The following is a 26,668-nucleotide window of genomic DNA, read 5'->3' as shown; positions in this document are numbered from 1 at the left end:
CCGGGAGGAGAGACGCATTCACGGTGGGCTGAGAGAAGACTACTGTTACAAGCTGCTAAATCAAGAGAATCACAGCTTCTTCTTTTGAAAAGTACACACATACAAAAAAGATTCAGTGAATCCACCCGTGATGAAATATAGCACCATCTAAAACAGCACCAGCTGAGTCTCTTCATGCTAACAGGCTAACTGTTGTGTTGCTCGTAATGATACCTGCCTGTCCGTCTGCTTCTATGGTGTCATCTGTGATGAATGGCATTCGTCTTTGTTTTACTGCCCTCTACAGGTCTGGGGGTGTAGTGCATTTGCGTTCTTTTTTCTCCACATGTCCCTGGCCTGATTTGCACAATCTACCCGGGACTTCAGCCTGCTGTCGAAACGCCGACAACAATGGGGGCACAGGAACCTTTTAGTTCCGGGGAAATTAGTTCTAGGGACTAAAAGACCCCGGAACTCTTGATCAAAATGCACCTAATCACAGGACTTTTGGTCTGCATTGCATGGATGTAATGTTGTAAATGTGCTGTTTTGTCCTTTCCCTGCGTTGTTATCTTTCTGTATTTTTTCTTGAGCTCTTTCTGACCTTGTTAAGAGAAGTGCTTTTATTATCATAAATGTAAACAGTGCTAAATTAGTGAGGGTGTGTGTTTGTGTGTGTGTAGAGGCGCTGTGAATAAACCGTGTGTGTACGTGTGTTTGTTTTTCTCTTACTCTGGGTTGCCGTTGCCCAAACACTGGAGATGAAACTTCTCTCCCTCTCTGGGTAGATTGCTCTCAGCCACGATCAGCACGTTAGGGGAGTCTGAGAGTGGAAGAGAAGCACACACAAATACACAAACAGAGACACACACAGAGTAAAGTTATATAACACACAACTCATACCTGAACAGACACGCACACAGCACCGATAGTCTCATTCATCCCTGTCTCCGTCTGCTCCCATCTACATCCTGTAGGCGTCACCCTCTCTCTGCCTCCCACAATGACATAACCCCCTTACACAACTACATCACTCTTTCCCTCAGCCGTGCAGTACCGCTGTGTCGCCCACAGGGGGCAGCACAGGCACAGACTCAGAGTGGACTCATTTCTAGTTTCATTTCAGATGATAACCTGCTCTTTTTATCCACACTGACTCAAGTCTGGGCGAGTGCATCGGCAGAGGAAGGAGAGATTCCTGTGTGGTCATTATTCCAGGTAGCTAATGTGAAATTACTGGAGCAGGGATCAAACTGTAAACGTGCTGATACTGCAGAGAGCAGGACTAAAATACAGAGCAGTTTGAGGTAACACTTTGCATACATCCCTGTCCTCTGCACCCCACTTCCCAATGGACTCACACAGCACCCGCAGAACCTGCTCGCTCCTCTTGTCCCCCGGGGCCAGAGAGGGATGGTCGACGGCGCAGGTGACGTGGGTGTTGTCGTCGTCGCGGCTCACCACCATGCTGAGCTCGCTGCTCACGTTGTATGTGGGATCATCTGGAACGGCCTCCACCACGTCTGGGCGTCCTGAGGTGGACAGGGACGAGAGGAGAGGGAGGGGGGCGGTTAGGAGGAAGGTGTCTGCATCTTAAACAGGGACACTGGTACAAAAACACACACACAAGCTGAGGCACTGAAAGGGTTCTGGAGTGTAATTAGGATGTGCTGGTTTCATGTTGCAGGACTGTACACACTGCAGTGACCCCCATTTGTTCCCATTAAATGAAAAATGCATCCTCTGTGCGGTTACCTTGCACCTCGGGGTGTTTTGTTCTGCTATCTATCACTATATGCCACAAACACTGCCGCTCTAACGGTGCACTTCCACACATATCCACAGCACAATCACCCTCTTCCTGGCACACAGAAGGATCATTTTTTCTGCTGACTCATTCGGTGATGTAAACAAATGTTTCATCTAATAAAAAGTGTTTCCAGGATGACCCTGAAACTTTGCATCGTATAATATCTGCAGGAGTATTTTTAGCTTCAAGGTAGCTAGGATTAGCTGCACTGCTATGCGCCTGAGGGGGGAATTCCTCTCGTTTTCTAAATTCTTAAAATGACCGCTCAATTAGAGGATGAACAGAGAGAGAGAGAGAGAGAGAGAGAGAGAGAGAGAGAGAGAGAGAGAGAGAGAGAGAGAGAGAGAGAGAGAGAGAGAGAGAGAGAGAGATTTGTGATTTTAAAAAAGCTGGCAAAGGATTCATCATTTATCGGCATTAACTGAAAATGAATCGCACATTTTTCCTCTTTTCACCATCAAGTTTCTAACTCTCATCGACATTAGGGTGCACAAATGTGCTTGCTTATTTATCTTAATTTGAATACTTGCTTTGAACAATCAGTGCTTTTGATAATATGCTTGTTAACTAGTAATTTCATACGTAACATATGTTTTAATAATCAAGTTTTTTTGCTAAACGTGAAGTTTCATTTCCTTGGCGTGACACTTGAACACACCATGATGCCGTTTTATTTACCTTCGCTGAATACTCATATTTCCGACTGGGCCTTGAACACATCCTAATGTTACTCTGTGGCGGTTTTTGAAACAGCCTGCTACATACTACCTACTGGGTCTGAAGGTAGTCTGTAGTATGACTGTTCTGTTCGATCTGTTATGCAGGATGCTGAGCCAGACATGGCTGGATTTCTGGTTTTGGAAAGCGGAAGTAAACAACGGCGAAGCTGATAGACAAACTGCTTCTTTAACATCACTTGAGATTTAAAAAGTTAAGAAGCGGTTTATATGGAATTTAATCATTTTCACAACACCTGTCAAAAAAGAAGAAAAAAGAAGAAGTGTAACGTTAGCGCTGTGCATTGTGGGAAACAGTACGTAAGGCAGACTGGTCCGATGCAGACTGTGACATTTTCTTGAATCAGTAGACATCCGGGTAGTTTTGGGACACTGCAGATTTTGCTCTTGTTCACATACTACATACTGAATTTTGGCCAAATCAGTAAGTACTGGTAGTACAGTAGGCGGTTTGAAAACAGCCTATGGCCCAATCTCAATGTACCCCCTGACCCCTGAACCCTGAACCCTGAACCCTTCATGGCTTAATTGACGTCACCTGGAAAGCTGTAAGGGCTCAAACTGTAGAACTGAGAATAGGACAGCACATGCATGACGTCATGTAGCTCACTTTAGCGATGTTAGGAATTTTCATTGACTGAATTTCTTACTTTCCTCAAATTCAAGGCGCTTAAGGGACTGACTGACTGACTGACTGACTGACTGACTGACTGATTGTCTGACTGACTGACTGACTGATTGTCTGACTGACTGACTGACTGACTGACTGATTGATTGATTGATTGATTGTCTGACTGACTGACTGACTGACTGACTGACTGATTGATTGATTGTCTGACTGACTGACTGACTGATTGTCTGACTGACTGACTGACTGACTGACTGACTGACTGACTGACTGATTGTCTGACTGACTGACTGATTGTCTGACTGACTGACTGACTGACTGACTGACTGACTGACTGACTGACTGACTGATTGTCTGACTGACTGACTGACTGACTGACTGACTGATTGATTGTCTGACTGACTGACTGACTGACTGACTGACTGACTGACTGACTGACTGACTGATTGATTGATTGTCTGGCTGACTGACTGAATGACTGACTGATTGTCTGACTGACTGACTGACTGAATGACTGACTGACTGACTGACTGACTGATTGTCTGACTGACTGACTGACTGACTGACTGACTGATTGATTGTCTGACTGACTGACTGACTGACTGACTGATTGTCTGACTGACTGACTGACTGATTGTCTGACTGACTGACTGACTGACTGACTGATTGTCTGACTGACTGACTGACTGACTGATTGTCTGTCTGACTGACTGACTGACTGACTGACTGATTGATTGTCTGACTGACTGACTGACTGACTGACTGACTGACTGACTGATTGATTGTCTGACTGACTGACTGACTGACTGACTGACTGACTGATTGTCTGTCTGACTGACTGACTGACTGACTGATTGATTGTCTGACTGACTGACTGATTGTCTGACTGACTGACTGATTGTCTGACTGACTGACTGACTGACTGATTGTCTGACTGACTGACTGACTGACTGACTGATTGATTGTCTGACTGACTGACTGACTGACTGACTGACTGACTGACTGATTGATTGTCTGACTGACTGACTGACTGACTGACTGACTGACTGACTGACTGACTGATTGTCTGACTGACTGACTGACTGACTGACTGACTGACTGACTGACTGATTGTCTGACTGACTAACTTATCGCCACATGATCCAGATTCTTACCATACAGACTGCTTAACCACAACATTTAAAATCTATAAATACATAAGTATAAATAATACTGCATGTGTAAAGACAAATAGATTTTGGCTGATTGAGACTATTTTCTACATTTATACTTAAAGCCAAACTTTTTTATTACACCAACATTGGTTGCACCTTCCCTCTTCTTTTTTACTGTCGCACTTTTTAAAATTTCATGTCACAGCGTTCATTTACCCTTCCAAGCTCACAGGCTTCTCCTGGGGATCCAATGTGTCACGTCACAATGCTATGAACTATGCATAATTCCCTTACGCTAAGTCTGCAAAAAATGCCAACTTACAGGAAGGGGGTATACAGGGCTCAAAAAGTCTGTGAGAGATCCCTCAAACACTTGATTTGACAGTGGGTCAGCCCTAAACCCTCACGGACTGAGCAGGAACGCACCTCAAAGTCAGCTCGCTTAGTTAGCCTATTAGCCTCTTGCCTGTCGGTTTTAACACGGATGCCAACATTGGATTTCTTTTTTTAAATTTTTGGGACCTGTGAGCGAAGGACAGATTTTTCCAACCTGGAGACACTTGAAGGATTTGAATTTAGCCAAACTTTAGACCTCTTCTTACGATCAACCATATTGCAAGCATCTTTGTGCGTTTCAATACATGTTAGCTGAGGATTACATTTCAGATAGTTTGATTTAGATTTGGTTTAAGAGACTTGGATCAATTCAAGATATAATAAACATCTCGTCCTCCACAACGGTACTGCTGCACCACTTCCTGATTCCCCCTCAGGATGACCTAGGATCCAAATTGCAAAACACGTGCATTAATCGCACATCAAACAATTAGTGACGTTAAAAGGAATCTAGAATTAATTTTCACACATCAACCAAGCAAAAGTCAAAATGTTAAAAAGCAGCAGCAAGAGTTTTAACAAAGACCAGAAGGAGAGCACACGTTACGCCTACTTTAAAATCTTTCCATTGTCTGCCTGTTGCTTTTCGTATTCATTTTAAATTATTGAACTCGTTTTTAAGGCGCTGCATGGCCTCACACCAGACTAATATCAGAGATGCTTTTAATGTATAAACAAGGAAGGCCTCTCAGATCCTCCGGCTCCTCTCTTTTAGTTGTTCCTCAGAGGAGGACAGAAACATTTGGTGATGCTGCTTTCAGCCAGGACACTCCTAGACAACAGAACAGCCTGTTGGAGGATCTGAGAGGAACTGACAGAGATATTCAGACTTTTAAACGTAAACTAAAAACGTATTTATTCAGTCTGGCTTGTATGTAGGGTTTAACAATTTTATTACTTACTTTATGCTGTTGTATTGATTTAAATGTTGCTTCATTATTTTTATTAATTTAACTGTTTATTTCTATTTATTTATTAATTTTTTAATTTTATTTATCTACTCACTAACTATTTATTTTTTAATATTAATTTGATGCTTTAACTTATTTTAATTACACATGTTTTATTGTGTTTGGTGTGCATTAGTCATTCTGTTTTAAAATCCATTAATCTTTATTTTTTTAATTATTTTTAATTTATTCTAATTTGTCTCGCTGTTATTTTATTTCTGCTTGTCTCTTGTTTTGAATCGCTGTATAAAGCACTTTGGATTGCATTTGATTTATAAAGCTGCTCTACAAATAAAGCTTGATTGATTGATTGATGATTGATTGATTGATTAATTGATTGATTGATTGATTGATTGATTGATTGATTGATTGATTGATTGATTGATTGATTGATTGATTGATTGATTGATTGATTGATTGATTGATTGATTGATTGGTGGGTTGGTTGGTTGGTTGATTGATTGATTGATTGATTGATTGGTTGGTTGGTTGGTTGGTTGGTTGGTTGGTTGGTTGGTTGGTTGGTTGGTTGGTTGGTTGGTTGGTTGGTTGATTGATTGGTTGGTTGGTTGGTTGGTTGGTTGGTTGGTTGGTTGGTTGGTTGGTTGGTTGGTTGGTTGATTGATTGATTGATTGATTGATTGATTGGTTGGTTGGTTGGTTGGTTGGTTGGTTGGTTGGTTGGTTGGTTGGTTGGTTGGTTGGTTGAAAATCAAAAAATGTGCTGGCCTCAGCGTCATATATGTGCAGATTTAGACTGTCACTCACAAAAAGCAGGTCATCTGAAGACACTTTTTGTTGTTTTCCTTTTGAAAAACTAATCCACAGATGACTAAATCAGGGGGTCCCAAACATTTCCCCAAAGTGATTTAATGTGGCTTCATTTAGCTGGTCTGCAGAAAATGACCCTACCTATATGAGCATGTGTCTGTGTTTCCTGTGCTGTTATGAATTAATCTACTGCTACTGATGCTTTTGATAATTAACTGTTTACTAACCCTAAACTTAGGAGTCATCTGGCAAAAAGAAAGACAGAAAACTCATTACATTTTCTATTTTCAAGGTTTTATTTCAAGGTTAGCTACTATTTATGTTGATATTTTTTACTATAATGGGTAAAATATACTATTTTTTCAATAACTTAAAAAAAAAAAAACATCTGGTAGACATCTCACGACCCCCCAGGGGTCCCGACCCCCACTTTGGGAACCCCTGGACTAAATGATGACTTATCTTTTTTTTCTCTCACTAAAATGTCTTTTCAAAAGTGCTCAAATCCACTTTGAAGTACAAGAAATAAACTCCAGTTCCAGTTTCACATTCTTCCTCAACATCCTCCTCAATCAAGAGAAACCATATAAAGGAAAATCCACTCGTGAAATTCTCACAGCTGCGTATATCAATCCTGCATGTTGGCAGCTCTGAATGGCAGCCAGAGTCAGGTGCAAACCCCGTCCCAAGGAGCCCCCTTTAAAGTAACACAAGCAACTACACACAGCAAGCCCCGCTCATGTTTACTAACCAGACCAGGCTGTGATGTGTGATGCTGAAGGACACCAAAAAAGAAACCACGCAGGCAGGCTAAAGATCTGATGGTGCTGCTGCGTCCAGCTTTCTCTAGACTCTCTGTTGCTTAGGAGACAGCTTGCATTTCACATGATGTAATGCGAGAGAGAGGACGGAGAGGCAGCTAAACCCACGAACGCAGCTTTATCTGTGCAAACACAGAGAATATACAGCATCTTAACTGCAATCTGCTGCAGTCATATTCTGTTATTTGGAGTGCTAAAACAGGTCTGTTCTACGCTTTATGTTAAGTCGTGAAATGCACACTCTCCTGTTTGCTGCTGTTCCTCTTTTTGTTATTTTTATTTTACGTTTCAGGAAGCAGACGTAGCTGCCTCTGCAGAAAGAAGAAGGAGAAGAAGAAGAAAGGGGCAGGTGCATGGTCTGTGTGTGTGTGTGTGTGTGTGTGTGTGTGTGTGTGTGTGTGTGCAGAAGTGAGTGCAGAGTAAGACAAAGTGTGAAAGCATAAACACAGAGCACACTGTCATCCTCAGATCACACTCTATTGTAGGAGAAAAAAACCATCAAACTAGGCGGTCAGAGCGTGAAAGTGGTTGGTGAATCTTGGAAAGTGGACCGGAACCTTATCACTTCCTCCAGCACGGACACACACACACACACACACACACACACACACACACAAGCACAGGTACATGTAGGTCAAGCTCATGAATAACATATACACAGAGGAGACAGAGATAGAGGCGAGGGAGCAGATTGGAAAACACACTTTTTGCTCTCTTTCTCTCACACACGGATATCATGGACTCCTCCCCCCTCCTCCCCCTCATCCTCCCCCCTCAGGAGAACTCTTCAAATACCACTGAATCTAATGACATCCCTTTCTTTATTACCATAACCAGTCCTCTGACCCGCAGAGAAAATTAGTTTACTTTCCAGGTGCATTTCAATAATCCCACGCCACTCAGAGGAGTCTTTTCGTCACTGTCTGCCTCCTTCACTCTTTTCCTCTCTCCCTTTCTCTCTCTCTCTCTCTCTCTCTCTCCGTCTGCACACAAATACAGACAGTATACAGCCTTTATTAAAGACCATGGGTCCCCAACACCAGGCCTGGGAATGGAGAAATGCTGTTTGTTTACTCCCCAACTCCTGTGTACCTCATGCATTTGAGCTTTAATACGTTTTTCAGGCCCAAAGGGTCGGGGGAGTGACTCGACAGCGTTCATTAAGGGGAAGAAGCGCTCAGTTTAAGGGGCTTTTTTCCTCCCTGGGTAGCAGTGATGCACAATTATTCATAATTCACATTTTCCTCAGTTTATTATTAGATAATCAGGGTAGATTTGCATGTCAGCTGCTGCAAGCGAAGCAACAAGCAAATCGCTCAGGAAGGCAGCAACAGGTTTTGTTGCTCTTAAAGGGCCAGTGCAACTAAATTGGTGGTGCAAACAAACAAAACGTAAACTAAAAACGTATTTATTCAGTGTGGCTTGTAGGGTTTTACAATTGTATTACTTACGTTATAGTTTTATAATGATTGAAATGTTGCTTTATTATTTTATTAATTTTAACAGTTTATCTTATTTTTATTATTCTTATCTTTTTTAATCTACTCAGTATTATTGATATTTTTAGCCTTAATTTTATTTCCAACTCTTATCCTTACCCTATTTAAATGTATTCATTTTAACTATTTATATTCTTAATATCAATTTGATGATTTAACTTATTTTAATTGCACATATTATTGTTGTCAGTGTGCATTAGTCTCTATTTTAACATCCATTTTTGTTTTCTAAAATGCCTTGCCATTATTTTATTTCTGCTTCTTTCTTGTTTTCAATCGCTGTAAAGCACTTTGGGTTTAATCTGATTTGTATGAAAGGTGCTATATAGATAAAGATTGATTGACTGACTGACTGACTGACTGATTGACTGACTGACTGACTGATTGATTGATTGATTGATTGACTGATTGATCGACTGATTGATTGACAAAAACATCTGAGTCTTTCAGATCATTTCTGATATCATCCAAGGTTTCTCAATGCACATTAGAGCATGATGATATTTCACACAGAATTAGAAATGACTCAACGGTAACATCGCTCCAGAAACAGGGTCATCAGGACTCTGTATGATCCACACAGCAGACATTTCTCTTAAAGAATCTTTGTTCCAGTGGAAGCTATGTGTCCATGCTTTTCCTGGATTATTCAGAGTAAACCAGAATACTGTTTCTGGAAACAGTGGGTGCTGTTGAATTTTTAAAAATGTTACTTTCACTGCTGTGAGCTCCAAGAAATGATGGTGGTCTACTCTTCATCATACTGACAGGAAAGAGGCAGAAATCTCTGCAACCCCACCTCAGTCTGACCATCAGAATCAAAACTATGAGGAGGGATGGAGACGGGATACAAGTGGACATACATCATGTGACTTCATTAACAACCTGACTGGATTAAAGCGTGATCGTAACTTGTAACAGCAGAACTTTAAGGCCAAATGCACGAGTGTGGATGAGTTTTATTGAGCTCATTAAGCCTTGGGGCTTTAAAATAACCTGCAACACAGTTCAGCTAATCTGCTGTTGATGCAGATTATTTAAAGAAGCCAAAACATCTTTAGTACTTATTACAAGACTGTGCTGAATACTGGATCCTGATTGGTTTACACTGACTGTGGTAAAAACGGAAGAATAGAATGAAATGCAACTAAACGGGATGGAGTGCATCAAATCAGAACGGAATGGAGCAGAATAGAATGCGTCTGATTGGTCAAAACCATAGACTGTATAAATAATGGACGGAGTATCCCTGATGTCACTCATCGGTTTCTGAGGCACTGTTTTGAGGCCAATCAGCGGCGGCAGCCATATTGGAAATGTTGAACTCAACATAACTTCTGTCGAGCAGTTGTGATGTAAAGAGGAGGACTTTGAGCCTCCTCGCTAACAGCTACAGTGTTCCCGCCTGTCAATCAAGTCAGCTGTGCCTCTCATAATGGAAAACTCGTAATCTTAATATCTTTGAAATTGCCATGTCATGAAATAATTCACCCCGTACAGTGTGTGCTGATCAAGAAATGAGCTATCCAGACTACACTCGTCTTTTGAACCAGGCTGTAAACATGTTTATTTCTGCTGTAAAGATCAGCTTTTTAAAATGTGTGTGTATGTGGTTTCTGGAGTTTCTGCAGCCAGTCTCAAGTGGACACCCGATGAACTGCAGTTTTTAACATTTCTGCATTGGACTCATATTTTTAGACCGGAAGATGCTGCTTGGTCAAAACACCATTACAATGTTGATTAAGGGTGCCTTCAAATGGGGTCGTGTTTACCATGTTCACAAGAAATAGCCATTTAACGCCCCCCTCTCATCGTATTAGTAAGTCGAAATTTTCTGCAAGCATCAAGTTCACGAGTTGTGACGTGTCTTATGATGTTCACAAAAATGGTGGAGCCCATAGACTCCAGTTTCATGCAAATAGATGACATTAATATGCAACTGATAGGGTCTGTAGTTAGAGGAGCGAAATATGCAAACATTAGCAAGAGCGTAGCTTGAACAACGTGATTTGATTAACGTTATACGCGTGAGGGGTTTGTTGTTTCTCCACACAGCATTTCAGCACATATAAAAAAAATTGCATTTTCACTTATAAAGCAAGGAGGACATCTATCAAACTTTTGGCCTTCATGTAGCCATTACCAAGCCACTCATTCACACGACTTCACCACACAATTTCACGACTTTACTTGTTCCATTTGAAGGCAGCGTAATTCTCAACAGCAGAAGCGATGCTTGAGCTAACCGGATCACACGTCATATCAAATCACTCCACATAAAGGAGTCCGGCTCATTCCCCCTCTGCCTGTTGACACTTTGGTAAAAACGTTAGTGTGGTCTCAGGCTGGTCTTGAGAGCGGGGAAATAATGACAGTCAGCGGGCACAGATGTGAGAGCAGCCTGAAGAGCTACTGGACCCCAACCATCTCTGAGAGGGAGAAGTGGAGCAACATCCTGTCCTGTAATCTGGAGAGAATGACTCTAAGCTGCTGATCTCTACAAAGTCACTGAAACCAGAAGAGGTCAATCAATCTCTATTTACGTAGATAGCACCAAATCACAACAAATGTTATCTCAAGACGAACAGAGCAGGTCTAGACCACTCTATGTCAAATTATGAACAGAGACCCAACACCAAGACAGGGTAAGACTCAGTCTGACCCAACCTTAATCCAACATGAGCATTGCACCTTGCAATATTTAGATAGTTACAATGGAGAGGAAAAACTTCCTTTAACAGGCAGAAACCTCGAGCAGAACCAGACACATGTTAGACACACATCTGACTCGGTCTGGAAAGAGGGATAGAGGAGAATAAGAGACAGAGGGAGCGGTGATAGTGAGGTGGTGATAGCAGCATCAATATTCAAAGCTGAGACGTGTGCCTCATTTATTTTTAAAGGTGTGTTGACTGCAAAGCTCTGAGAAGAAATGTCAACAGAAATGTTTCTGTAGGATCTTTGTTCACCGTGTCTAACGTTAGCTTCAATGGGAATGTTCACTTTCATGTCAGTTATAACTGAAGTCTCTGTGATGTCACCTACTTGTCTCAGAGTTTTGAAGCTAAGCTTGGAAATGCTGACTCAACCTAACTTTAAATCGAGCTGGCATGATGCAGAGGTGGAGTTAAAGCAGGCCTTTAGCCTCCTCGCTAACAGCTACAGTGTGCCGCCTGTCAATGAAGTCAGCCACGCCCTTAATGCGGCAAAACTCGTGGTTCCAAAATCACCCACAAAAAGAGAAATGATCTGTTCAGACCAGAACCATTTTTTTGAAAGTTATATTTTTGGGCATTTTCGCCTTTAAGGGATAGGACAGCTGAAGAGAGATAGGATATGTGGGGAGTAGAGAGTGGGGGAGGACATGCAGTAAATGGTCGAGGCTGGAATCAAACCTACGACTTCTGCGACCAGGTCTATAGCCTCTGGATATGGGCCGCGCACATAGACCCCTAGGCCAACGGCGCCCCAAGACCAAAACCATTTTTTATACCAGGCTTTAAAAGTTGATTTTGAAAAATCTGCTTTTTATGAATGGGTGTATCTGTGGCCTCTGGTGTTTCCACAGCCAGTCTCTAGTGGACACTTGAAGAACTGCAGTTTTCAACACTTCTGCTCACCCTATCTGGATTCTTATTTGCAACTAAACACCTGTTCACTAAATATACACCTAATAATAATGACAATACTTCATCTCTAAAGCACTTTCCAATAGAGTCTTCACATAACTATATGTCATTAACCTGTCGTGTTTCCTTTATGGGCTTATAGCCTGTTGCTAAACCCAGCACACCGTCATTCATCATGCAGACATTAACATAACTCCAAATCAACCATAGCGCTGCTTTATCAGCTGGATATGTACACAAGAAGATGACTGATAATGCACCATGTTCCCATATATCCACTTTATTAGGCGATAAAATGTAAATGTTGCTCGCAGCTTGTTTCCGCTGCTCCCAAGTGGCCAGAAAAATCAATTAGTGCCGGTTTTATTAATGCGCATAAAAATAAAGCAAAGTGACAAGGTTGCATTCAGAGCTGGCGGTGTAAAGGTAAAAATAAAGGTGTGAAAAGTGGAGGTGGATCATTGTTAAAGAGGCAGAACACATCTATTAGCATGAATTAAGACCCAAGAGTGCATAATCAAACATGGAGTCTGGCTTCTTTTGAAGAGCTTGTGTTGGGGACGACTTTATCAGAGCATTGGGAAAAATAATCCTGACAGGGTGAGACAAGACCCCGACACAAAGCAGAGGGGTCTTGTCTCACCCTGAAGTGGTTCTTTTTCCCATAACAACCTGCTTACCATATATTATCCTGCTTATTACCCGGCTAATAACTTTAAATACAAACATGTTTGTAAAAATGTTGATTAAAGATTATTTCATTGATTTAAAGTTATTGATGTTTACGGTTTATTAAAATAGTTCAGTGATTCCTTGTCAGTGATCGTTCCATGATGATGGATTCTTCTCTGCCTGTTGTGGTGGATTGAACATGAAACTGTCCTCATTCAGCTCTCCTTCTTCTCTGAGCTCTGCGGTTCACACACCTTTAAAAAGAAACTAATGTCACAACTTTGAACCCTGCTGCTATCATCACCACCGCTCATGGTTTAACTTTCTTTGTAGGGATCGCTAACCTAAAGTTTCTCTCACCTGCTCCGCTCCTTCATCATATTGATGGACAGGATCCAATATGAAAATGTCCGTAGCCTGCTGATTTAACATGCTAACCCAAGCTAACATTTTTACCTCACCTTACGGTCTATGGTGTCAACAAGCAGAAGCTAAATGAGTCTGAACTCTTTTCTGTGGATTGATTTGACATGACGTGTGATCAGTTTGTCTCTGGTGTTGCTCATGTTAGGGAAAGTTAATAACCGTAGTCAATAGAGTTTTAATCAATCAGAATTAGGCATCTTACATAAACGGAAGATCAGTAAGAGAGCCGGGTAATAAATTGATGTAATGAATTGAATGAAAGGAGAAAACGATAATTCTCCATGTGTCTCACTATTAACACATTTGTTTATTTAAAAGCAAAGCTTCACTCTTTAATGATTTAACTCAATCGGCAACATCAAAGTTTCAAACTGCTCACTAAGATACCCGATAATTCTACAAACATATCGTGTCATCAAAGTCACATTTTTAATGACTTTTAAATCATTAAAAATAAATATCAATATTCAATTAGTAGAAGTGTGTGCAGCTTTCTTCCCCTTTAATATTTAAGCTCCTCTATCCTCTGGACACCTGCTGAAGCTTTAATGCGAAGCCTGCACGTTTTTTTTTATTTATTTATTAAAACTCCAATTTTTCAAATAAAAGGTGGAACAACCTTGAGACTAACGTCCCTCCAGGTAGCGATGGGACACAGATGAGGCTCCGGCGCTGCTGATGCTTCAAACCTCCAGTGTACAATCCGCCATAAAAATCATATTAGGAGAATCAAACAACTGGATGCAGCAATTACTGCGTCCCGCATGGTGGGGCCTTGGAGGCTGGAGGAGCGTGCTCGGGAACATAGGTTCTGCATTAGAGCTGGAACAATTAGTCAATTAATCGATTAGATGATGGAACCAGAATCATTTAGTCCACTAATGAGATGTAAAATGTTGGTTTTATATTCCAGGGGAATGAATCTGCCATTGGGAGGAGACGGCTTTGTGTGTTTTTAATGCAAATTTGACTGAGTGACATCCAGCGTGAGAGGAAATTCTTGACACCTATTGATCTGCGTGTGGAAGGATTCATCCTGATTAACATTTTTTAAATGGAGAAATGATCCTCGAGCACTGAATACTTATAGTAGATTAATAACAGTGGAACTTTTTGCATTCTTTGCCAAGTTCGCAGCGTTTATCCGTAACGATTTCTTTAATCAATGTGTCATTTTGAGGCATTTATTGTGTAGAAATCATTAGCTTTGATCCGGCTCTGAAAGGCGGGCGTTTGCAGCCTCTTTGTGTTTCACATTTTTGTTGTGAGAAAGAGAAGTCAAACTGAAGACCTTTAAAATGTGACATTTACTGCTTGTGTTGAATATCATCAGGTTTTTGAGCTGTTGGTTGGATAAAACGAGTAAATAAAGTCGTCTGGGTAAACTGTAACGGAGACGTTTCACAGTATTTTACATTTAAAGGCTCTGAAAACATAAATGGAATATCTAAAATTCAGATAGAATATCAAAATTAAATTTCTAATCAAGCTTCAACAAAAATCTGAGTGAAAATAAACATCCATAACTATGAAAAAACTATTCAAAAACATCTTATTTTACAGGTCAGAGCATTTTTCAGGACTGTGTGGGCGTGGCCTAACTCTTTGATTGACAGGTCAAGAGAGAGTTCACAGCCTGCATGTTTGAGCCGTCTGACTCTGAATCTAAAGACATGAAAACTCCAGAATCTGAAAAAGATTCATTTACAATGGTCTCTGAGTGCTGAGTCACAGAATACTTCAGAATCAGGACTTCTATCATTTATTAGTTTTATCACTCCGTAGTCTCCGGGGCATCAGGACCATGGGACGCCCGGAGCAGAGGAGGCTGAAGTGTAATATGTTCACGCAGAGGAGCTCGGCTCAGGATGTCAGACAGAGCTGTTTGTTTAAACTCTGAGCTGTTTGGGGAAAGTTAGTGAACCAGTCCTGAGGAAAGTTAGGGAACTGGTCCTGGGGAAAGTTAGTGAACCGGTCCTGGGGAAAGTTAGGGAACTGGTCCTGGGGAAAGTTAGTGAACCGGTCCTGGGGAAAGTTAGTGAACTGGTCCTGGGGAAATGAGCTGAGCATGTGCGGGACTGCTTTAGCCACTCGGCCGCGGCTCAACTCAACCATGTCCCAAAGTTTCCCCAAATCCACCGCAGTTAGGGAAATAGAAGAATAACAACAACCTGTCATGTTCAGCGGTGGATGTGCAGACAGGGACAGAGCACAGCGGTGCAAAGAGCAGAGAGACAGCTATACAGACAGATTACAGGCAGTACATTATTAGCAAACAAGCTAACAGCTAAGACAACACTGCGGGGAGCTGGCTGAGACATCAGTAGATGGTCTGAGCAGGAGCGGAGTAGTTTTGTTGAACATGTGTGCATGTGACTCAGTGTTTCATTTCTGATTGGTTGGATATTTATTATGTAATAAATATCAGGTTAAACCAGCCCCCTTAAAACTCAGTGTGAAAACATGTTAAAAAACGTGATTGAACATATTTGAAAATGGATCGAAGTTGAGTTCTAATATTTTTACATCGTATTTTAGTATTTACATATGGTCTGAAATATCATAGGTAGACAGTTTTTGTTGATTTGGGTTCCCAGGGCCTTTAAAAACGAAACCTCCAAAATGAAAGGATTTAATCATCTTCAGTTGCAGCACGAGATCTCAATCTGCAATAATATGAGAAAAAAAGCCCAGTCAGACCGCCGTGGGAATGCAAAGTAAATGAGTGAGTAAAACTCATTATTATTCAACAACTTCGCCAAGTGAACAAGCAGCTTAACCCCCGGCTACTCCAGTGAAGCTGCTCTGCCGTCAGAAGTAGAAGACTGTGGTTCTACTTGGCATGAGTGATGTGTGAAAATCTGTGACTGTGAGTGGACAGTGAGATGTGATTAAAAACAACCAAGCACGCTCAGCAAAAGCCCTGCTTCCTGGGATGAGATGAAGGTTATAAAGTAATCAAAAACTGTCATCAGTTTCCAGCTTTTAACGGATCACGCTGCGTGAGAGAGCGTTCACAGAAGGTCATCTGGTCTTCAGTTAGACCTGTTGCTGAATAACCAGGTGAGCAACTGCTGGTTGTGCTATGGTTTCGTATTTGTCTTTCAGTAAAGGTCAGATATTATTTACATTTTCTTTATTTTTCAACTGTACAGATATCAACGCTTCATTAACTCTATATAAATTGTATGTTGAGAGTCAGGATTATTTTTATAAATAGAGATCTGCATTAACAGTGCATGATTTCTGCAGGTAGGGGTCTCCAAGATAAAACAAAAAAACAAGCAGCCTCCTCTTGTGAGTGCAGTTCCTCAAGTGTCCACTAGAGGCTAACTCCAAAAACCAGATAATCCCCATTAACACCCATGTTAAAACCTTAAAGCAGAAATAAACTCACTTTGGACATGTAAAGGTTATGAGTTCTGCGTAATAAGAGGCGAGGCTGACTTGACTGACAGGCCGCTGCAGCTTTTAGCGAGTAAGCTAAAGGCCCGCCTTAACTCCACGTCTTTGCCTCTTGCTAGGCTAGGTTGTGTCAGCATTTCCAATATTGCGGCTGCCACTTTTTTGACGCCATGTTTTAAACAGTGTATGGCTCCAGCAGCTAAGGTAACCCCGTTACAGTTTGTATTATCATGTTTATTTGTGTAGCAGAATTTACAGCCTGGTGCAAAAACCGTAGGGGGCTGAGCTTTTTATCATGCATCCTTTACTTTCAGTATAAAGGCTAAGAGGTATGCACAATGAGGCATAATTAGGGGCATTGGGGCTTCTTGCCTGGAGGCTCACTCCTAATTTCCACAGGAAGCATGTGCATTGCTTTCCGTGATCCGTGCCCATTCCAGTCAATGCTTTCCACAGGAAGCGCTGCAGCCTGAGCTAAACAGAGACGATCAACCTGGACATGAAGTCAGGCACGCAAACGGCATGTAACATCTGCTCAATTTCAAAATAAAACACCAGACACAGACTACCAGGCATTTATCAGATGGTATGGGTAAGAAATACGGATTGTTGATATTAACGACTACAGCCACATATCCCTGATCCATGCCGACCACAACAGGACTTTTAGCTGCTAGCTAAAAGGTCATATTTATAAATATCAAACACATTTTAACCTGCAGACAACTGAACTTCAGAGCTAGAGCAGAGAGGTGAAATAACTTGAAGTTAAACATATTTGTTTGGATAATGTATAGTTACCCGGTGGTCCTGCAAGTTAAAATCCCAACAGGGTGAGCACGGAATTTTCCTTTTTTGCCACAGTGTCAACAGGCAGAGCTGAAATGTGCCGGGACTCCTTTCAGTGGATTGGTTTCATGTAACGTGTGATTTTCCTTGTGCTAATGAGAATTAGTGTTGTTTATCAGATCCTAAGGTTAGAAAGACTCATTGATTATGGCTATTTATTAACATCTACAAAACAGCCACATATCCGTGACCCATGCTGACCTAAACAGAACTGTTAGCTGCTAACTAAAAGAAGATATTTATAAGTATCAAACACATTTAATCCTGCAGAAAACTAAACTTTAGAGTTACGTAGCGTTCTCTTGAATGGTAGATGCATGAAAGTCATGGTGTAAAATGCAAATGAGCAGTAAATCAAGCACAGAAAGGCACTATATACTGATGTGATACTGAACCCAGCTGCTCCGGCTTGTTCTAAGCTACGCTACCCTTCAAACACGCCATCATACCCGCCTCAACTCCACCCACTTCCTGTTTCTTGGTCAGATGTTAGTTGGAGTCAGCGTTTTCCAATATGGTGACTACCTTTTGACTTCTTAAATAACACCTCTCCAAAAGCCAACACCTCACGTTACTGAGACTACGTGCACGTTTTGTTCAGCCTATTCAGAGATGACTTGCACAGCAGAGATGAATCACTACCATTAAAACAGCGCTAAGTATTTGTGTTGAAGTACAGCAAACAATTAGAACAATGTTAATGTTTATTCAGGCACACTCATTCGTGGAAGTTGGAACTTATTTAAGCACTTTGAGATTTTCTGAACTTGAAAATTAAATTTAAATTATTATGATGATTATTTCAAGATACAACACAAATTACAGAACCACATAAAATGCATATTTGCTGGATAAAAATTACAGACTCAACATTTTGGGTTGTATAGGACAGGGGTTCTCAAAGTGTGGGTCGGGACCCCCTGGGAGGTCGGGAGACACAAATGGGGGGTCGTGAGATGTCTTCCAGAATCTTTTCTATCTAAAATATAAAAAGAGTGAATTTTACACATTATAGTAAACAATATTGACAAAATTGTATCTCAACTTGAAATAAAGCCTTGAAAATATCAAATGTAATGAGTTTTCTGCCTTTCATTTCTCCAGATGACTCCTTAGTGTAGGGTTAGTGAACAGTTCATTATCAAAAGCATCAGTAGCAGCAGGTTAACACAGAAACATGCTCATATAGGGAGGGTCATTTTCTGCAGACCAGCTAAATGAAGGCACATTAAATCACTTTGAGGGACAGTGGGGGTCGCAAGTTATTGGCATCTATTCGGGGGGTCGTGGGCTGAAAAGTTTGGGAACCCAAGATATCAATATGTATAAAAATATTTTTATGGACATTTCAATCTGTAAATAATTCCTCATTTCTACCATTAAAATCTCTGAAATAATCACTGTAATTATTATTCTATCAATAAACTTACAACAAAGGATGTTTTTTTAACCAACAATTGATTCACTTTTCAGAATAGTATGAATGAAAATGTCGACTGCAGCGTCTCAAATTTAATGTATTATTGTCTTTATTTCTCTATTGCTGCAGAATCCTCCTCATAAAGACGTTCTTTAGAGCTTTGGGAAATTGTGACAGTAATGACTTGAATACATTTCCTCCTAAAGAAGGAAGTTTAAAAAAAAACAAAAACAAACCCAGGCGACGTGAAATCTGTTTATTCTGTTAACACTTCGTTTTCAAATCTTCTCGGGCTCACATTTCACCCTCAACATTTTATTCCTCAAAGCTTCTTTGTGGCGTTATTAAAGCTGGAGAAAGGCAGGTGTTATGTAATATGCATAATTATAAAGAAGTCTCTGAGGCAGCACTATGCAAAAAAGGATTCTTTCACTTCTTCACTTTGAGCGAATGATGCAGATTCTCTACTTTTACTGAAGTGCATGATTTAATGAAGGACTTTTACTGGTGAGGGGTCATTTTTTCATCATGTAGCTTCTATTTTTAGTGTTTCTACCTCTCGCTCCTCTCTTACATTATGTTGCTCCATATGGACACACGCCCATGTACCCTTCGCCATCCGCCCCTCGTCCTGCATTATGACAATTTGGGACGGTATTCAGCTGGTATGGCCTTAACTGCCACCATAAATCCCCATTATCCCCAATCCAATACATCGATGTCACTAAATGATCCATAGCCCTTTCACACAGTACAACTAATACAGTCTTCAAAGCTCTTAGCCTTTCATTCTTCTCAATTACCACTCCCTTTCCCGCACTCCTCCATCTCTCCCCCCTCTCTCTCTCTCTCTCTCTCTCTCTCTCTCCCTCATCTAAATCCTCTTTCCGGATTTCTCTCTCCATTTCGTCAGCCTCCCCTCTCTCCTGTTGCGCTCACCAGTCCCCCTCTCCTTTAAAACTGGTCCCCCCTTCCCTTCATCCTCTGCCCCCAGCCTGCGCTCCCATTCAGCCGCAAAGCCGCCTCACTCCTTCTTCTTCTTCTTCTTCTTCCACTCTGTCTGTGGTTTTCTTAATTCCCTGTCTGCTCTCTCTTACTCCTCCACTCTCTCTCTCTTCTATCAGCTTTTTGCAACTTCTATAACTCTCTCTGTATCTTCGCAGTCGCTCTGTCTATCTTCGTGCACACACACACACACACACACACACACACTCCCGCTCATTCACTCTCTCTGTTCTCTGTTTTCTCCGCAGACCCTCACTGTCACTTTCTTGATACAAGGCACCCCTCTCTCTCCCTCCCTCTCTCCCTCTCTCTCTGCATCTGTGTCACCCTCTCTCTCTCCTTCTTTGCTTTTACTGTCAGTGAAGCTGTCAGAGAAGCTGTGGTGAGCAGCAGTCTTTCTAACACACACACGCGCGCACACACAAACACACACACACACACATACACACATGCCCGGACTACAACTGCATGAATGAGAAGCTATAATAATAGCACGCTGACCTGTGCTGCTCTTCTGCTATCAAGCCGGAGATGAGCGCTGTGTGACAGAGTGTGTGTTTGATTATCATCTGTCCATTACCAGTGTTTGTGTGCTGAAGCGATAGGCTGTTTGTGTGTAAGAGAGAGTGTCGTTGCAGCGATGACTGATTGGTGTTGTCTGGAGTCAGGACGGCTGGGCGAGGCCCCGAACACACCATCATTCACATCCAGTTGATCTCCGTCAAATCTCTCTCTGTGTCTGTCTCTATTTTTCTCTCTTTTTCAAAGGGCTGGTTCATCCAAATTAAACAAAACAGAACCACTGGTCCCTGTTAATTTGGATTCAACCCGCAGCAAACAAGGCCATTTATTCAGCAGATCCCTGGATAACATTCAATTATGATGTTTTATGATAATTCAATTTGAAGCTGATTTATTTTGCGATTTATTTTGCATGCTATTTGCAAAAATTGTTAAGTGCAAAAAGGATGATGACCAACTTGGTTGGTGTGCATGCTCTGATTGGGATTTTCCTCACACTTGTAAAATATAGGACAGTTTGCACCCTTTATTGAAGTTTGAGGGGGTTGAGGATGGAACAAGATCTTCAGAAATGTTCCTCCTCAAGGTCTTCTCTATTTGACAATCAAGTTTGAAGTCTACACATGCCGTATGTGAAGGTGGCCCCTGTAGAAGGCCAAAAATACACTAGTATCTGACTATAAAGTCAATATAAGGGACCTCATGTTGTTTTGATCAAGCAGCAACCTCACATGTCGAAATATGAGGCGAATGCTGAAAACTGCAGTTCCTCAAATGTCCACTTGAGGCTTGCTCCAAAAATCAAGGGTCATGTGAAAAATCCCCAGCAGATATAAATCTGGTTATAGCTCATTTCTTTATTCGTGTACACTGACTTATAGATATATTTGCAGGATTAGGAGCTCAGCTGATTTGACTGACACATAGCTGTTGGCCAGGAGGTTTACGACCCGCCTTAGCTCCGCCTCTTAGTCTGTTTCAAGGTAAGCCAAACCGTAAGCCAAATTGAGTCAGCATTTCCATTATCCCAACCACCATCCTTTGACTTCCAGACCCCTCTTTAGAAACCAATAGGTGAGGATGGTGATACTATGGCGTGCTACATACCAGAAAACATAAGCCCGCTAATTTTCATAAATGAAGGTTGAAAGCTACGAAGAGTTTTGGATTCACATGAGAAAAAAAAGTGTTATTTTTCGGAATTATCGAGATGCCGCTGCCGTAAAATTCACGCAAGGATGCAAACATGCCCTGCCGGTTGTTCAGTTTAATCCAGTTTTATTTTGCTTTGGGTTTACAACATTGGGAGATACTAGTTTCATTAAGTAGCATAGATGGTACAGTTATTAGCGTGTCAACAATGCACAGGCAGGCACCTTAGAACTTAGCAGTTGTTTAGACGTTATGCCCCGTTCTGATCTGCCACGTCTGCTTTATGCTTCCATAGAACGCACTCTGGGTACTTGTTTTCTGAATTTGTGGGGGCGCTACAGAGCCATTTTTTCATACCCACATCCAAAACCTGGACAGAACTATTGGTTGCCATACTAGGCTCATGTCTACCAAGTTTCATGACTGTATAAGAATCCTAAGCCTCTCAAAAACAATTCTGTGTTGTGTTGTGTTCACTGCCATAGTGAAACTGTTACACAAAGACTGATGTGCTTTAATATGACGCACAGAAAAGGTCGTAGGAGCTTGTTGGTGGAATTTGAGCGCCAGTAAGCTTAAATAACATGTGGGGTTGTTTATATAAACTCACTGTTGGGTCGATTAAGCTGGGTCAGAGGGGTTGAAACTAATTCATCCCCAGCTCAACAGCTACTTGGGTTCATTTGTTTCCCCCGTGTCCTCGTTAATCTTTTTGGGTCTTTCTCTTAAAGCAAGATGTTTGCACCATTCATGCTGAACAGCCTTAAAATGTTAGGTTAACATGAATGTTGTATTTGTAATAGGTAATGGAGGGTTTTCTTATCATTCATATTTAAAATACCTACTCAATTAGAATGTCGTTTTTTTTGGGCTAGCTAGCAGACTTTAACGCTTGCTTCACCCTTAAGGCTGATTTATACTTCTGCGTTGAATCAACGGCGTACCCTACGCCAGGGTTCCGCGTAGCTCCCGTACCTACGCCGAGGCCTACGCACGTAGCTGACGTGCACCTCCTCCAAAATGTAACTCCACGTAGAGCCGACGCGGACTGCAAGCTCTGTGATTGGTCCGCTCGGCGGCTTTGTCTTTCCCGCATTTACAGCACTTCCGGGATCCCGGACATCGGCCGCACATCGTCCGTGTATTTCATCTCCTCCTCTCTATTCTTCATGTAATCATGTCTGTATGATAAACAGTAACATGTATCAGCTGTAGATTAACATAACACGCTCTGAATCTCTGTGGAAAAGTAAACAGAGATCGTAGCGGGGCCGGAAGCAGGCGGCCGGCTATCAGAGAGACCTCACTGCCCTCAGGCGTTTCGGCGGAGAATTGCTGCGCGACACGGACACATCGAAGCACAAGTATGTGGGGCTCATGTCTGCATCAGCCCCTGCTGCGTAGGGGAGACGCAGAAGTATAAATCAGCCTTTAGCTTATAACAGCGTTGAATGTGCAGCCAAGAGAAATCATGTTAGATCGTTAGCTTGTTAGCTAGTAAAGCTGGCTAATTCTGATTCTGTTTCTGATTCTGATTCTAATTGTGATGTCATCAGCATAGCACTGATAACAGACATTGTATTTACGAATGGGAGCATGTAAATGAAAAAAAGAGCTGGACCCAGGACTGAACCTTGTGGAACCCCATGGGATGGATTTCCCATAGATTAAATAAAACCAGCTGTTGACTCTGCAAAACATATGTTATCCAGGTAAGACCTGAAACAATTCAAGGCCTCATTAAACCAAACATAAAACCTAACATAGTGGCAATCATCGTTCCATTATTCGAATCATTTTAGTCAAATAAAATAGAGATAATTGAAAAAAAGCATGTGCAACATTTACCATGCATATAATTTTAAAATCTAAAACAGAGAGGTGAAATAACTTGAAGTTTAACACATTTATTTGGGATAATGTATAGTGAGGGGGTGGTTCTGTAAGTTAAAATCACGACAGGGTGAGCAGGACCCCGAGGGACAGCAGCTAACGGAAAATCAACCACAGATATCAACCACCACTATATACTGATTTCATACTGAACCCAGCAGCTCCGGCCTGTTCTCAGCTAAGCTACACTTCAAACACGCTTCCTGTGAAGTAGGGCACACCGTCAGATGAAGCAAAACCATGGCGCTGATGAAACGTTAAGTAACTTGAAGTTTAGTACATTTGTACGGGATAATGTATAGTGAGGAGATCGTGAAGGGTTAGCACGGAAGCTAAGGTTTTTGCCACAGTGTCAACAGGCAGAAGTGAAATGTGCCAGGACTTATTTCAGTGGATTGGTTTGATGTGTGATTCTGCTTTTGCTGATGAGAGTAAGCACTGTGGTTGTTTTGACCAGTCAGAGCCGTGTAATAATAGCTATTAAATTAATAACACCTGCATCATTATCACTCATTAAAGCCGACTGTGCCCACACCTCCACACCTGTACTCTCTTCCCTGTCACATAAAGGGCACACTCCTCTCTGCGTGAATTGGCACCTGATGTAAATCAGGAAGTGCAGCCAAGCCTGATATAAACATGTCTCCTTGGCAAACTGCTCTTTCTTCAGCAGAGAGGGTTCCTGTGAAATCTCTCCACGGCGGGTGAGGTTATCCAGAGTGATCAAAACATTGTTTCCGGGGAGACATGTTGCTGCAGAGTTCTTGAAATGAAACCTTTCAATGTTGTGAGCACCACAAACAAAATTGCATTCACCTCCATTATATTGTATCGTCGGCGCAGATCTCAGGAGAGTATCAGCGTGGCTGGATGCTATAACAGGTAAGAGGAAAAATACATCTTTTTGTGTTCTGGGTGAGCTGACCCTTTAAACAAAAATCTGATCACTTTAAAACTCAACAATCTCCAGACCTCTCCGTCTCCTGTTCTCAGCTCTTCTGTAACAAAAAGAGCAGATAATCTGTCCTCAGGCAGGCGGCTCTCCCGTTTCTCCCTCCTCTCTTTGTAGCTCCAGTCCATTCTTTCGATTCATTTCAAACCATAATTATAGCAAACACCAACGCTGCCAAGGCGTCAGGACAAGAGACGGGCATTTTTGCATTACAAAGCCCAAGTGTAGCATCTCCCCATCAATAAATATCTATCGTATTATATCATCATATCATATTAGTGTAATCACGGAAGAAAAGGCCTCTGCAGAGATGATCTAGCAGTTTGAAGATTTGGCGGGACATCTGGGGAGCTTTGCACGCAGACAGAGGGCGCTGTTCTGCATGTGCAAACACGGCTTAAAGCGCATGAGAGTTTGTGGTGACGGCAGATGGTGGAGGGAGCAAAAGGGCGAGAGAAACAACACTTCCAACATGTTTGTTCTGCTCGGTAAAGCAAAACAGAAAACCTTTGACTGATGAGGCAAACAAGAAACGAGGAAGGGCGGAGGGAGGGGAGGGTGGGGGGGTTTACAGGAAACACAGGAGTGATTTGGAGGAATGCTACCACTGCCAATACCAGTGGTGTGAGTCAGAGGCTGCCGATGGTTTCCTTGATTTTCCGTTTATCTGTGAGAAGAAAGACGCTTAATTTGTCCTCCCATGACATCCTCGCTGCGCTCTCCATTTCTCTTTCTCTCTCTCTCTGCCTCTCTCTTTCTCTTCCCTGCTCATTTCTCTTGTTTATCAGTAACAAAAGACCAGGCATTCTGACCTCATGCAAAGCTCTCCCTATCTCTGCTTCTCTGTTCAGCCTCATCCCTTCATCCTCTCCTCCGCCCTGCCTTTTATTGCTGGATTCTGCCGTTATCCCCGGCTCGATCCGGACCCACGCTGTATATCTTGCGCTCTCTGTTGTGTCGCTCTCGGTTGCAGATATGTTGCAGCTCAACGGATGACACACTCACACACACAGTTGCAGAAATAAGCTCAGCATCAACACACGCACATACAGATAAACAATAAAAGTAAACACACACACACATGCAGCTCCTGGATTCATGCATGGGAATTGATTTAAAGGATCAAGACATGACGGAGTGACGGGAGAGAAGGGCACAAACACACTCGCAGCATGTGTTTTCTGCATTCACACACACACAAGCAGCAGGATCTTGCACTTGCATGCACACACACGCCGGCAGGACACACAGAGCGACAGCAGGCAACGTGGCAAGGACGCAACATACACACACACACGGCAGGATCAAACTCACACAAGCTCACAAACACACAATCAAAACCAGACACAAGCACAAATCTTCACACACTTATTTCTGCAGGATCACACACAAATGCACAAACCACATCCTTGCATTCCTGCGGAATATCCCTGCAGCTACCACACACACACACACACGCTGTCCAAAACACACTTCCCTTACCACACACAGTTCCAGCATGAGTACAGCAACAACACACAGCCAACACACATTTTTCTGACCCCACAATGCAAACACACACACACACACTCACACACACACACACAAACAAACACACTCTCATTGTGTGCCTCACCTTCCACTTCCAGATCTCCTTTGTACCAGCGCAGCGTGGCGGGGGGTTTGCTGCCAGTGCTGGTGCAGGTCAGGGTGACTTTGCCCCCCTCGGGCACCGCTTCGTCAAAGCCTGTGATCTGAGGTTTACCGGGCACACCTAGAGAGAGAGCGAGAGAGAGAGAGAGAGTGAGAGAGGAAACTTTCATCCTGTGGGGCTCACCTTGTAGCCAGAGAGAAGCAGAAGAGGTCAGGGCCCGTGGCTGAGCTTAAACCAAGCTGTGCGCAATTTTTTACAAACGTGTGTCAAAATGTGGGAAAAAAAGGATCAGCGAGATTTGACACAGTGTCCTCAGTATCACAGACGGGCACACATTTATTTGGTCAATTCTACAAGCTCTGATG

The 26,668-nt window shown here is 42.2% G+C and overlaps 1 protein-coding gene across 2 annotated transcripts in view; it reads right to left on the bottom strand.

Moving 5' to 3' along the window:
• cadm3 (cell adhesion molecule 3) overlaps positions 1-26,668 on the bottom strand; it is a 156,013-nt gene that overhangs the window by 25,622 nt on the left and 103,723 nt on the right. For both annotated transcript variants that reach the window (XM_034702996.1, XM_034702997.1), the window contains exons 5-7: positions 26,286-26,423; positions 1,341-1,511; positions 712-802 (exon numbers count right to left, since the gene is read on the bottom strand). In XM_034702996.1, coding sequence (XP_034558887.1) covers positions 712-802; positions 1,341-1,511; positions 26,286-26,423 — 400 coding nt within the window. The remainder of the gene's footprint in view (positions 1-711; positions 803-1,340; positions 1,512-26,285; positions 26,424-26,668) is intronic.

Source organism: Notolabrus celidotus, chromosome 15 (assembly GCF_009762535.1).
Source record: "Notolabrus celidotus isolate fNotCel1 chromosome 15, fNotCel1.pri, whole genome shotgun sequence".
Classification (NCBI taxonomy): Eukaryota; Metazoa; Chordata; class Actinopteri; order Labriformes; family Labridae; genus Notolabrus; species Notolabrus celidotus.
Note: the sequence above shows the minus strand (reverse complement) of the source record. Positions and strands in the feature narration are given on the sequence as shown.